The 14,319-nt window shown below is 34.1% G+C and overlaps 2 protein-coding genes across 2 annotated transcripts; one reads left to right on the top strand and one right to left on the bottom strand.

Annotated features, from left to right (window-relative positions):
- Positions 1 to 891: 891 nt before the first annotated feature.
- On the top strand, positions 892 to 9,420 carry LOC114166091 (protein PHYTOCHROME-DEPENDENT LATE-FLOWERING). The gene is made up of 12 exons (XM_028050752.1): positions 892 to 1,200; positions 2,097 to 2,175; positions 2,254 to 2,318; positions 2,414 to 2,497; positions 3,888 to 3,968; positions 4,308 to 4,466; positions 4,552 to 4,650; positions 4,733 to 6,096; positions 6,350 to 6,570; positions 6,645 to 6,790; positions 7,549 to 7,587; positions 7,692 to 9,420. The coding sequence occupies exons 1-12, from the start codon at positions 1,102 to 1,104 to the stop codon at positions 9,117 to 9,119; spliced, it is 3,864 nt and encodes a 1,287-aa protein (XP_027906553.1). The 5' UTR covers positions 892 to 1,101; the 3' UTR covers positions 9,120 to 9,420.
- An 800-nt stretch (positions 9,421 to 10,220) lies between these two features.
- LOC114166346 (zinc finger CCCH domain-containing protein 62-like) lies at positions 10,221 to 13,434 on the bottom strand. Its single transcript, XM_028051062.1, has 9 exons — positions 13,175 to 13,434; positions 12,992 to 13,089; positions 12,666 to 12,780; positions 12,494 to 12,552; positions 12,002 to 12,053; positions 11,616 to 11,727; positions 11,252 to 11,350; positions 11,024 to 11,151; positions 10,221 to 10,912 (listed from the first exon to the last, which is right to left on the bottom strand). Exons 1-9 carry the CDS (start codon positions 13,342 to 13,344, stop codon positions 10,339 to 10,341), a joined length of 1,407 nt encoding a protein of 468 aa, XP_027906863.1. The 5' UTR covers positions 13,345 to 13,434; the 3' UTR covers positions 10,221 to 10,338.
- Between the last annotated feature and the right edge of the window lie 885 nt (positions 13,435 to 14,319).

The raw sequence follows: 14,319 nt of genomic DNA, 5'->3' as shown, positions 1-14,319 counted from the left end.
GGTTTCTTTTTTTAATTTTTGGTTAAATGTTCACATGTCAATCCAATAATGTGTCATGTGTTAGAATTATTGTTTTGTATTCAATTTGATCATTATATTTATTATATTCATTATATTCCTTATATGTATATGGGTTAAATATGTTTTTTGTCCTTCAAGTTTAAGTCAAATTTGGAATTAGTTCCTCTTCAAAAAAATTTGATCAATTTAGTTCTTCATATTTAAAAAGGCATGAATTTAGTCATTTTAACCAAATTTAGTTTATCTCGTTTCAAGTGTATTTCATGATAGTATTTAAATTGTTTACACTATGACACATTTTAGTTTCAATGTTAACTTAAATATTATCATAAAATGCATTTAAAATGTCAAATAAACTTAACAAAATTTGGTAAGAAGAACTAAATTCACGTATTTTTAAAGATGAATGACTAAATTGGTATAAAGTTTCAAAAAGAAACTAATTCTAAAATCCAGTTAAACTTAATAACCAAAAATATATTTAACCCTTTATATATATATATATATATATATATAAATATATAAATATATCATAATATAAAATCAAATGATTTCACGTGATTATTTTTGAAAATAAAGTTTATTTCTGAAAATAAAGTAATATATTTATTGATTCGAGAATTTTTCTTTTCAAATGCAGATTTAGACGGAATGTAAACTTAAATAAACGTGGACTTAAACAAATGTTTACTATATTTGAAAACATAATATTCTAAAAAAATATTTCAAATTTTCTTTTCTTTAAAAAAAATTATTTTGAGAGTAAAAAAATCATAAAAAGAATAATAATCTTTGTTTAGATAAAATAATATATATATTTTTTTACGCCTATGTGTATCGCGGAAGGGCAAACATACAAACTGAAGACAAATGAAATCGAAGGAACATTTGATGTTGTGTGCGACACTGCTCATCTTTCTCTCTCTCTCTTTCTATATCTACATTTGTTGTGTTGAGTTGAAGCCTTTTAACTCAACTCAACACAGCACTTTCGACTCTCTCTCCTTGTTTTTGGTTTTGGCTAATTTCTAGGGTTTTGCTCTGTCTTTACTATTCCCATCAAAATTGTGCTTCCACACCATGGGGGTCTCCTTCAAGGTCTCCAAGACCGGCACTAGGTTTCGCCCCAAGTCAATTCCCCAACCTCTCGAAGGCGCATCTGACAATTCCAAGTCCCAGGTAAGATCACCAATGCGCAACCGTAATTCGATTCGCCATTCCTACAAACAATCGCAAATTGAGTTTGGGGTCTCTCGATTAATTCACAAGTTTGTGTTTTTCTTGTCATGTGCATGGTTTTGCTGGTCGACATGTTTTTCTTAATCTTTTTTGGGTGTTGTTGTAATCTACAAGTAAAATTAAAGAGTAGTTCCTCACAACGTGTGGAACTGAGGTTTGAATTCCCATTGGGAGAGTTGTCCAACTACATTAAATGTGCCTAACTCAACTGATTTTTTTTTTTGGTTCCGAAGCAAGAATTCAAACAAGTTTGGGCCGTATGATAATACCTATGGAAGAAAACAGAAAAGCAGCGTTTATTTATTGTCAAAGCTTGTTGAAGTTTCATCCGGTGTTATTTTTCGTTTCACTGAGATTGTTGCACACAAAAGTAATGAAGATGTAGTTGCGCTAGGGAATTTATGGGGAGGAGGTTAGATGTGAAAATCATTGACTACTAACAAAACTAAAGTCTTCTGTTTTATCGCCACTATACGAATACAATAAGTTGAAAATAAGTTGCATAATTTGATTGGATTGGCTTATGCCACACAACCATAAAACTAATAAGTGTCTGTTCTTCTGATTTCAGCTTTGGGGATGGGATCTAATGGAGCTAGGCTAATAATATGTGAAATTTGAAAATGTTGAGTTTTCTGGATTTAATTTGCTCAGTGGATTGGTAGATTGTTCTATTATTTTAAAGGATATATAACCCTGTGTTGCAATTGCCTGACATAGAATCTGTAGTTTGACTTATAAGTTCAGTTGAAAAATCAATATAAAGAATGGAATTTGTTAAATCTTTAGAATTCAAGTTGTTTTCTTGATTTCCTTAACCATCTTTATTTATACAGAGTGGTCTTGTTGAGGCTGGTGAAAACATTGCTCAGATTCCACAGTCATCTGCTTCATCTGAAACTCTTTCATTAGCAGGTCAGCCATCAAGTATATAGCTCACTTTTGTACAAATCCTGAGTGTTGTGGTGTTTACTTAATTACTTGTTTTGACAGAGAGAGAAGCTTCTTTCACATTGAACCTGTTTGCAGATGGTTATTCTATTGGAAAACCTTCAGAGGTTTGTTTAAAACAATTAATATTTTGCTATAGTTTAAGGAATGACAACAATGTAGTATGCATTCTTATGAAGTTAACTACTTTGAGAATTTTCAGAATGAGGCAGCAAATACCACAAAATATCAAGATTTTCCAAAGTTGTTACATCCCTATGATAGGTCATCTGAAAGTCTTTTCTTGGTAATTATCTTGGCACCATGTAATTTCTTATTCTTTCCGTTTTAAGTTTTAAATTCTAAGACTGACAGTCATTGAGTGCAACAATCAACACTTTCAGCATATGTATAGTAAGCATTTCTAATCGTTGAGTGGGGCATTCACCACTCTGTACTTATTTAAAATAGGCATTACTGTATGCTTGTATCAAAATTCTCATGCTAGACTTTAAGATTCTTGGCTTGATTCAATCAATTTTTAATGACATCATAATTGAGTTTCATAATTTGAGTTTAATGGTACTGGATTTGATATTTGTTTGATTGTCTTCACCTTCTTTACTCAGCACCTTAAAATTGAAAACATCATTATCAATCTTGATATTGGCTGACCCCAAAATCACTATAATGCGATAGCACAAAGATGACTTCTATTTCAAATATTTCTTATACATAATCTATACTGTTATCATTATAGAAACAAAATTAGGAGCTGATCCTATGTAATCAGGGATATCTATATTATATATGTATTATTAGACACATTTGTATTTATTCCTTTATTATACCTTTCTTATTAGATATAAAATCTCTTCTATTTATTGTATTGGTTCATTTTTTTCAATATAAATAAAGCACCCTTGCTGTGTCCGAAACACACTGTTTCAGTTCAATGTTTCTCTCTTCCTTAGATTTTGACATAGACTATATACGTAATTACATATATAAGGCACATAAAGTACTCTGAACTCAGCTCATTCATAATTATTAGTAAAAAATCTCGCATGTATTAAGCAAAACACCCAAGTAAATTGCGAAGAGCAAAAGTGAAGGAGATTTGGTGGTCTCCATCATAGGTGAGCAGATAGAAGGCATGTTTGGTTGAGAAGAGAAGGCATGTTGGGTTGAGAAGAGAAAGGGAGAACTGAGGAGTTTTGTTTTTGCTGTGGAAATGAGTGGGGATTACGGTTTTTTCTTTTGGGCCTAACCAAGGCTCGATGTCATTTTTACTCTAAAAAAGCTAAAAAAAGATGCTGCAACAGGGACCAAATTGGGTTTTGTTACCCATAAACCTTACACCTCTATCAGGCATTACAAACCTGCAATTTGGACTTCCATTCAGCTCCAACAGAAAAAACACCAATGAGTCTTTGTTACTTCCTGAGCTGCTCCACACTGCTATGGCATTGTAGAATTGTTATTACGTGCTATTAATAACTCTGAATGGAAATAGAAATAGAGCCAGACATTTGCTGTTGTCTTAGCCTTTCCTTTGTGTAGCATAACATTCTGTGGCTTATCCAGCAGATTATGTCTTTCGTAATTTTGTTATCAATTTCAGTTTGTATGTTTATGTTGAGAATTTCTTGTACATACCTCCCTTTTTTTTTATATATATAATGATGTATTTGCAGGCCATTGAGTCAGGTCACTTGCCTGGGGATATTCTTGATGATATACCTGCCAAATATGTTGATGGAGCACTAATATGTGAGGTAAGCCTTTTTATTTTTTAGATGCTTTGCTTTCAAAGTTAACATTTATAGTTTAGTTTACTTTCATATACAAATTTATTAACGGGACATGAATTTTCTTCTGTGCTTTAGTTTGGTTAATTGGTTCTGTTGTTCATATGGATATCTTGTCTTATTCTTCTTTTTATTTTGATTGTAGACAATATAAAGAGCTTCTTAAGTGTTCCAATATGCAGTTTTACAATTTTTTCTCACTTCACTACTTGCTTCTTCGCATTTTCCAGTTGCTATTTAGTATCAATTTTTAGATGCTCATTTTTTTATAAGATTGGGCTTTAAATCTATCCTGTCACTCTCCAGGTGCATGATTATCGAAGATGCTCTTTTGACAAAGGGAGTAGTGTGTCTGCAGAAAGTTCTCCTACTGTTAGCAAAGTATGCCTCAAGATGTCCCTAGAAAATATTGTTAAGGACATTCCATCGATTACTGACAAGTCTTGGACATATGGTGATCTGATGGTAAGTATGATCCATCATTCATGAATGACCAATTCCTATCATTTTTTTCATTGATCTCACTTAGCTATGATCACATTGATAATAGGAAGTTGAATCAAAGATACTGAAATCATTACAACCAAAACTTCATCTAGACCCTACACCAAAGTTAGATCGGCTGTGCGAAAGTCCACTTCCTGCAAAGGTATACTGAAGTTAATTTTTCCCCTTTATGAATGTAGTTCAGTATTATGGGCATCTAAATAGTCTTGAAGTTAATGTTACAGCTGAATTTGCCAAGAAAGCGATTAAGGAATATGCCAGAGTTTGCTGTTACTTCTACCAATAAAATTCATGGGAAGAAAGTATGCATAGATAGAGTTCAAGAAGCTTCAATTGGCAGGTTAGGTGATTCGGGAAACACATCTTCCAATGCTATTGTACAGCAGACCCATGAAAATCAATCCATGCAAAATCTTACTCCTAATGTTGCCATGGCCTTGAGACCTAAGAATTTTATACCTGATTCTTCCATCCCTAACTTTCCAATGATGTCCCATCAACCAAGATATGGAATGGCAGTTGGAACTGCAAGAAGTTTGCAGGAGCAAGGACCAGTTCCTTCTATTAATTCATCCGGGGCATCTCCTTCTGCTCAAGATGTCATGATTTCATATGCTGATCATGCAAACTCAAGTGCTTCTCTTCATGGAAAAAGGGATCAAGACGGACAAGCATCACCTTTATCCAATATTGCAAAAAGAATGAGGCCTACGTCTGCTGTTGTTGAAGCAATGCAGCATCAGCAAATAGGTTCACATGTTGAATCCCTTCAAGGATCAGATATGAATTGGCAGAATACATTGCAACAACAAGCTTTGGCCAGAGGTATTCAGTATGGAAGTGGTGGCATTCAGAAGTTTTCTCAGCAGGTTTTTGAAGGGGGGGTGAACCAAGAGATGGGGGCAGTTTCCTTTACTGCTGGTCAGCAGGGCATGAGATTGGTTGCAAAAGAAGAACAGTTTGAAATTGACAAAGTAGATGGTGCAGAGACAAACCGCAATAGGAGTGAGATGGAAATGGAAACAAACATATTAGATCCACAACAGTTACGGCTTCAGCAACGATTGCCACAGCATGCATATATGAGACCTAATTTCCCTCAGGCAGCCTGGAACCTGGGTCAGCATATAGACAAAGAAACAAAAAAAGACGACCAGCATCAGAAAAGGAAATCAGTTCAGAGTCCTCGGTTATCTACTGGGGCATTACCTCACTCCCCATTATCTTCAAAATCAGGTGAATTTTCTAATGGTGCTGTGGGACCAAGTTTTGGACCATCTTCAATGGCTGCTGTGCCGGGAACAGCACAGAAAGACAAGACTTCAATGGTCTCAGTTCCTGCTACTGTTGGAACACCATCTGGTGATTCTACGCAAAGACAGCAACAGGCACAACTAGCTGCAAAACGGAGATCCAGTTCCCTTCCTAAGACTCCAGCAATGAATGGAGTTGGCTCTCCTGCTAGTGTTGGTACGACCAGTGTCCCACTGAATGCAAATAGCCCCTCAGTTGTGACATCGAGTTTGGTTGATCAAGGCCTTCAAAATATGCTTGAACGATTCTCAAAAATTGAAATGGTCACAATGAGGTATTCTGATTTTAATTTTAAAACTGCATCCCAATGCCTTTCGTAATCCAATATTTCTAATATTCCACAGATTTATTCTTAGAAAAATAATGCAAATATTCTGTGATGGTGTGGCTTAGATCAATATTTAATCTTTTATTTTCTCTAATGATCTGATTTATTATAATGGATTAGCCTTTGGTCTTGTTTTTTAAACAAATGGTGATGCCATTTTTCTTCGTGTTCTTACAATTATGGTACGAACTTCTTTCAGGCATCAACTTAACTTTAAGAAGAACAGGGTCGAGGATTTTCAGATGAAGAAGCAAAATGTATATGTAACATCACCTATAGCACCATATATAGCCAGTTCAACTAGTAGTGAGGGAGTGATAGATGATTCAATTTCTTTGTCAAAGTCGCTTATAGGTGGAAGTATGAATGCGTGTAAAATGAGAATATTAACTTTTTGTGTGCCTGAGCGTGTAGTTCAAGGTTTGTATCAATTTCTCTAGCTTCTTGGAAATATATAATTTTTCTTCCTTATCTGACATTCCGTTTTTATACAGGAAATCATGTTTCTCTAGTTCCAAGATTGCGTACTCGGATGATAATATACGAGAAATCGGATGGTACTGTGGCTCTGTATTATGGGGATGTTGAAGAGGCTGATTACCTAGCTGCAGAGGATTATCTCCTCACATTACCCAATACTGTAAGTTCCACTGTAGACATGGTTAATATATATAAATCCTTTACTTGAAAATAGTTTTATGAGGTTAAGTCCAAATTTACATTCCAAGACTATGTTAAAGCCTATCCTAGATTCATTAAAAGGAGTCACCTTCCATACTTTTATCACATCAAAAAGTCCAACAGTGTTGGGCTTATTGAAAAATAAATGTAAGTGCCACATTGAGTATGATCAATTGTGGATATTGCCATAATTTTTTTGTCATATTACTTCCTTTCACACTTGCACGGTTTATCTTGCTTCCAAATTATATATCAACTCGGATCTTCTCCATTGTCATTTTGGAAAGATAGTTTTTACCGATAATATGTTAAATTCTGAACATTAAGTTAAATGTTCATTGGTCGTTGACATGAACTTGTTAATTTCTTAACGAACTTGTTGAGAGAGAGAGAAACAAGAGAGCATAGGATGAATTTCGTGTATTTAGACCACAATATACAGGTGAAAAATATAATTATAAAATATTTAGTGATCTTATTTTAGGCTAATAATAACATAAATATAGAATCAATCAAATTAATTTAAATATCCACCATTACTATGTTTACAAGATTCTAACAGAACTGTTATAGTAGAGCAAGCATTTAATTTATATAAGGGATTATACGAGTCTATTCATCTGATTTATGTGGGCTTTCTACAAGTTTATTCCTCTGATTTATATAAGGGGTTTCTACTAGTTTATTCCTGATTTATGTAACCTTTTTGTGAATCAGCATTCTGCGGATTTGCTTGCTGAACAGTTCTGTTCACAGGTATGTCACTCTATAAAACATATCAACACCCAATTTCACGATTTCGATTGCAACACACACCTTCGTCAATTTGTTTTCTGAACAGTTTAATCTTCCTATTGTAGATGATACGTGAAGGATATGTGAAGGAAGATGACCGTATCCAACTTAAACCAAACCTTGTGAACCTTCCATCGGGCAATCAATCTACTGCTCCTAATAATGCTGTAGTTGAAATGCAACAATATGGAGAACCCGTTCCTGGCCAGTCTTCTAATGAAATTGCAAAACCAGTTTCTGGAAATAATGCATCCATAAACCTATCCCAGAATCTTGTAACAAACCCAAGAATGTTGCCACCTGGAAACCCCCAAGCCTTACAGATTTCTCAAGGACTTCTCTCAAGTGCTTCAATGTCTTCAAGACCACAGCAACTGGACTCGCAACAAACTGTACAGCAACAGCAGCAGCAGCAGATGCAACAAAATCAACACACACTCATTCAACAGCAGAATTCCCAGTTCCAGAGATCTCCTATGATGCTTGGGACAAATCAGCTTTCACACTTAAATCCAGTCGGACAGAACTCCAACATGCCGTTAGGTAATCACATCCTCAACAAGTCTTCAGCTCTCCAGATGCAGATGTTCCAACAACAACAGCAGCAGCAGCAGCAGCCACAAATGCAAAGGAAAATGATGGTGGGACTTGGAACCAATGTGGGAATGGGTAACTTGAGAAACAACCTAGTTGGGCTTGCACCCATGGGCAATCCTATGGGGATGGGAAGTGCTAGGGGAGGAATAGGAGGAAGTGGAATCTCAGCTCCAATGACATCTATAGCTGGCATGGGAAATATGGGTCAGAACCCAATGAATCTTAGCCAGACTTCAAATATTACTAATTCCATAAGCCAACAATTCAGATCTGGATCGCTAAATTCCACATCTGCTGAGATTTTATCCAAGCTTAGATTGGTACCGACTCGAAATATGATGGGTTCCCCTCAGTCAAACTTAGCTGGCATCTCTGGTGCCAGACAAATGCACCCTGGCACTGCTGGTCTTTCAATAATGGGTAGGACTAATGCAATGCAGCGGCCAATGGGTCCACCAAAGATGATGGCAGGGATGAATCTTTATATGAATCAGCAGCAGCAGCAGCAGCAGCATCAACAACCCCAACAACAGCAGCAACACCAACAGCAGTTACAACTACAACAACAGTTGCAGCAGCAGCAGCAGCAAGAAACAAGTTCACAATTGCAGGCAGTTGTTTCTCCCCCACAGGTGGGATCTCCATCAATGGGAGTTCCACCACTGAACCAACAAACACAGCAGCAAGCAAGCCCTCAGCAAATGAGTCAACGAACTCCGATGAGTCCCCAAATAAGCTCAGGTGCAATTCATGCCATAAGTGCCGGTAATCCCGAAGCTTGTCCTGCCAGTCCACAGTTGAGCTCTCAGACCCTCGGCTCTGTTAGTAGTATAACAAACTCCCCCATGGATATGCAAGGTGTTAACAAGAGCAACTCTGTCACTAATGCACAATGAAGTTACAAAGCCTATAATGTCCAAATCAGTGCCCCTCCAACCTAGGTTGTTCAAAACTCTGGAACCAAGCAAATCATGTTGAATATTTGTGCATTAAAGTATGCCGGAAATTGATAATTATTTAGTTATTAATAAACATAGAGCATGTTGAATAAATATGCTTATTTTGTAACTATAGGGGGATCACATGTACTGTCTGTTGTAAATAGTTTCTTCTTCTTTTTTGCACCCATTGAACACATCAGTGAAAGTTTTTACAATATTTAGGCCAATATTAGCTTGTATTATATTTTAGCTATTTTATTCTATTTTTATAGTTTTGGTGCGGATTATTCTTTAGGTATTTTATGGGGCGGAGTAACAAGTTATGTTTTAAAGTAAAAAAATCTCAATCTCAGGTATTTGTGTATCTATCGGTGGGTTGTATTTATTGGGTGTTTATTCATGGACAGGTACATCAATAGCAAAAGCTTGCTTGTATTCGAATCTAACGTAATCATTGTTAATGAAACAGAATATTTGTACATGAAAGGTGTTTTGGAAACAGCTTTATAAAAATATGTTCTGCATTTTTTGGAACGAGTATTTTTTTTTTCTCTTGCTCTGTAGCATTCTTTCTCTCTTCTTCTTCTGGAGCAGCAATTTTGCAGCTGTAGGAAGAAATTGTCAAATTTAACTCTTCCTCACACACACACACACACACACACATATATATATATATATATATATATATATATATATATACACACATTTATTTATCAATTTGAAGTACCTGTGCTGAATTTTTTTTTTTTATCAATGTTTTTTAACTATAATAATAATAACTATTTTAATTTTAAAAAATTAAAATTGATATGAATTTTGTTCAAATATAGTAAGATAAGTTTAACATCATTAAATTTAATAAAAAAATTGTGCATAGTAAAAAAATACAAAATTTATGTTAGAAAGACTCGTTAGTAAGTACGAGTACACCTAATATTTATTTTGTAGAATGTAACTAGAGTAATAAACAGAATAAAGTATAAAGTCGCGAAGAAAAGGTAGAGCATTTAAGCCTTATAAAAATATTTAACAAGACTGAAGTGAAAAGAAACGAGGGAAACAACACAAAATCTTGTATCGAGAGACACAATTTGTTCTTTTTTCCAGTTAAAAAAACCAGAAACATTTGAATGGCACAACATATGAAATCGTACCCCCATAATTTTTGTTTAACTCATGCATTCCCTCTGTCTCTAAGATCATGTAAGAATTTGCAGTTATCCCCAAAATAGCACCTTCCACGGGAATAATGTCTGCACACCTGATTTACCTTAAAGCTTTCTCTGTTGGGTGCCATAAATGGGTGAGAGTGGTTTGCATTTGCCAAAGGTATTCTATGATGAGTGCCCATTGGAAATCCAGTTGTCTTCTGAGCCATGTTAGGGTGGCAGTTCACAAAACTATGTAGGTTTTCTCTGAAATGGGGGTCTGCATAATTATAGTTTGCACCAATATCTGCTCCTCTAACACGACCAATATCAAAAGTATTCCTAAAGTCACTTGTGTAATTCCAAGCTTGTTGATTATGCATACTGTGAACAGCAAATGATGTTCCACCAAAAATTGCTGCTGGATTGTTTAAAATAGAGGATCTTTCTTCCATTATATTGAAAGGTAAAACTGAATTTCGAGATGGAAATTCAGGGTTTTCTGTATTAATGACTACATTTGTTCCTTGAGGTTGATATTGTGGCCTTGTAATGTGTGAATTTGATTGACGTTGGTTCCTTGCTTCCTTTTTGGAGACCCTGAACATATAACGCAGAAAGCACATGAAATTATTTTGTAATCATAAGTAGTTAGTATAATCTACAGTGGCAATGTACAAGACAAGATACTTTAAATCTGAAATCAAGTACCTATTTTCCTTAGTACTCTTTCTCTTCTCCTTTTCTTGAACCCTTGCTTCTCTATCTGCCCTAGCAAGAGATCCCCTAGAGTGTTTTTCCATCAATATTCTCTGCCTTTTTGCTTCATCTTCCCATTTCTAATATTAGGGACACATAACATATTAATCATTTAAGGAACCTTTCTCAAAGGGGAATAGCTCTCACTGAAATAAGAAGAAATTGTAGCAAATGAGGAACCTGTCTCAAAGTCTTCAGCCTGTAAAGGTTTCGACCCTTAATCAGTAGGGGGTAAAGGGGAGGGAGAGGCTTTTCTCCTTTACTCCAGAGCACTTCAATCTGTTTATGAACAGGATAAGTACACAAAGCATATTGTTACTAGAAAATCAAAATAATAGCAGCTTAAACTATACTGCTATCCAAGGAGAGATAATATGCATCTTGATTGGTATATAAAAATATACTCCAAGAAAAGGAAACCATAGCTCTAAAGATTTTCTGTAGTCTGATTGATAAATCAGTTACCAGTACCCTTGTGTAAGAGAAACATACTTTGCCATAATTTCAGTATCCATCAAAGAAAACTATCTAAATTTATTCTCACCGTAAATGTATGCTGTTGTTTAGCAGCACCATAGCTTTCTTTCACTATGCGGCCTGCAACAATCCTTTTGCCACAAGATGGACCAGTAGCACTCCGGGATGCGATGCTAAACCTGAGAAAACCAAATCTGATAAGGAAACTGGAAGATGGCTGTAATTTAGAATCGCACTTCACCAATATCATTAATCTCTCCCTTGGAAGTCAGTTAGAAAATATATCCAATGACATGTATATTAGTAAGCAGTAAGCATAACAATGCTGTGCTTGTCAATTTCTATGTATACATGTACTCCCTCAAAAAAAGTTTCAGTGTAAAATATAGAATGTGAGATTTTTTTCATTTATCATGCATTGAGATAGAAACATGTATGAAAAAAACAACTTACATTTCATAGACATTTTGCTCAAACAAAACAACATCACCAGTGCATGCATCACCTGCACAAGCCAAACTATTTTCAGGTTCTGAAGCATATGGATGATAAAATAAAATTAGGCGAACGGAGTTTGAGCCAACATAAACTAAAAGATGATGATCGCACATCTAGAGGATGTAGCTAACTGCAGAAACTGTTAAACAGATATAGAAATCAGGAAAGTAAATAATACATACAAGAAATATATTTAAATATATTATTAAGAATGGGGATATTTCAAAAACAGAGTACTTAATTAAAATTTTGACTTGGAAACGAAATGTTTTGAAAAAACAACTGAGCTCCAAATATTCTTGTGGTTCAAATTATAAAAATATTTCTTTCAAACTTATGAGGAACACGTTGAATCAGTTTACATATTATGTTAATCCGAACAAATAATCTCACAACTCTGAAATGCTGCATTAAAACAGCATATTTAAAAAAAACACAAGAACCCACCTTTACAATTTAACACAAAGCTAGAAGGCGGATACTTCTTCTCCCCTCCATTTAAAATCCTGAAGATCACAAAGAATTAGAGAAACCACACAACTTCTTCTTTTTTTCTTTCTTTTTCTTTTTTCTTTTGAAAAACTGCTGGATGAAGTGTTTCACAGAAAACGTTAATTACTTCAAATGCTCCCTTATGCGTTCTATAAGTGTGTCCTTGTTTCCAGTTAGCCTTAGACCATTCTTCCTCAAATACAACTTGCATTCATCCACTTTCAATTTCTCCAACAATCCCTCTGCCAACCAAAACAAACGACAGATGAAAATGTTCAATAGAAAACCTTAAACACGGCAACAAACACGCATCATGTTCAGTTCTATTTCCACTTCTACATAAGATCACGAAGGGTTTAAAAGAAAGATTATAAAAGAGTAGCTAACGATTATTAACATCTTCTGGTAAAACCCAAAATGAAAAAAAAAAAAAAAGAAAAAAAGAGGATTAACCTTCGATTAACTTTTGAACTTTCCCAAAATTCTCTCCATCATTTACAGATGCAGTGGTCGCCAACACTTCCTCACCTCGACCCTTCTCCTCGATAGAGCTGTATACACCAAGCTACGACCAAATAAGGCTTGAGAATTCAATTCAATTTTAAACAATGGGTTGGAATTGGTTCACGATTTTACCGCGCTTTTTCCTTTTGCTTAAGTGAGAGGTTTGAGAATTTGCTATGAGTTTCTTCGAGCGCGTCGTAATCGGAGTCTTCTCCCGAGTCCTCCCATTCGGAATCCGAGTCGGATCCTTCGGATTTCGTAGAGATTTCGATCAGTTCCATAGGAGAATCTTCGATCGCCATTGGTGAACGAGAGTGTTGAGAGTTTCAGCAATACAAAGACGTTAAAGAAGCTGAAGCTTTTTTTACCGTTGCAGGAGCAGGGTTTTTGTGAGTGAGATTCAAAAACAAATAAATAAATAGTAATCATTATAATAATTAATAGTAAAGAATAATTAAAAGAAAATAATATAATATTATAATATATAATTAAAAGAAATATAATACCTCTTTCATTTTCTTAGAAAAGTATCAATTGAAGTTTATATAGTTTATTTCTTTTGTCTTCAGTAGTATTCACTTGGTTCTCTTCAGGTCCCCATGTTGTACATAAAACAAATAAGCACCATAATTTACGTTTTTGACTTAAATTAATTTTTTAATTATAAGAAAAAAAATCTTATGTTTAAACAAGGAAAGAAAGAATTGGGTTTATATATATATATATATATATATATATATATATATATATATATATATATATATATATATATATATATATATATATATATATATATATATATATATATATATATATATGAAATACATAACAGTTTAAAATTTGACAATGGAATAGTTTTTTTATAAATGCATACTAATTAAGTTAGAATAAAAATGGAGAAAAAAAAAGAAAAAAAAAACTATTTAAATAGATAAATAAATTATTATTCTTGAACATATGTACACTGTTTCAATTTTTTTCATCTATCATACTATTTATTACATTTATTAGATTGATCATTTCTGTAAAGTAAGGAATGATTCGATCTTCTCATGTAACACAGGAACCAAATGAAATATTGAACAGTAAACAGCTTAGTGTCATATATTAAATAATAAAAGTATATAAATTAAATTTTTGAATCATTAACTTTTTGATTAATTGTTGTCATGTATACCTTACAAATTTTCCATTTTTTCTAATATTTAAATTTAATTTTAGTGGCCATTTTATTTTTAATAAATTTTATATTACATTATATTTTAATTTTAAACATA

The sequence above is a fragment of the Vigna unguiculata genome, chromosome 10 (genome assembly GCF_004118075.2).
Source record: "Vigna unguiculata cultivar IT97K-499-35 chromosome 10, ASM411807v1, whole genome shotgun sequence".
Taxonomy (NCBI): domain Eukaryota; kingdom Viridiplantae; phylum Streptophyta; class Magnoliopsida; order Fabales; family Fabaceae; genus Vigna; species Vigna unguiculata.
Note: the sequence above shows the minus strand (reverse complement) of the source record. Positions and strands in the feature narration are given on the sequence as shown.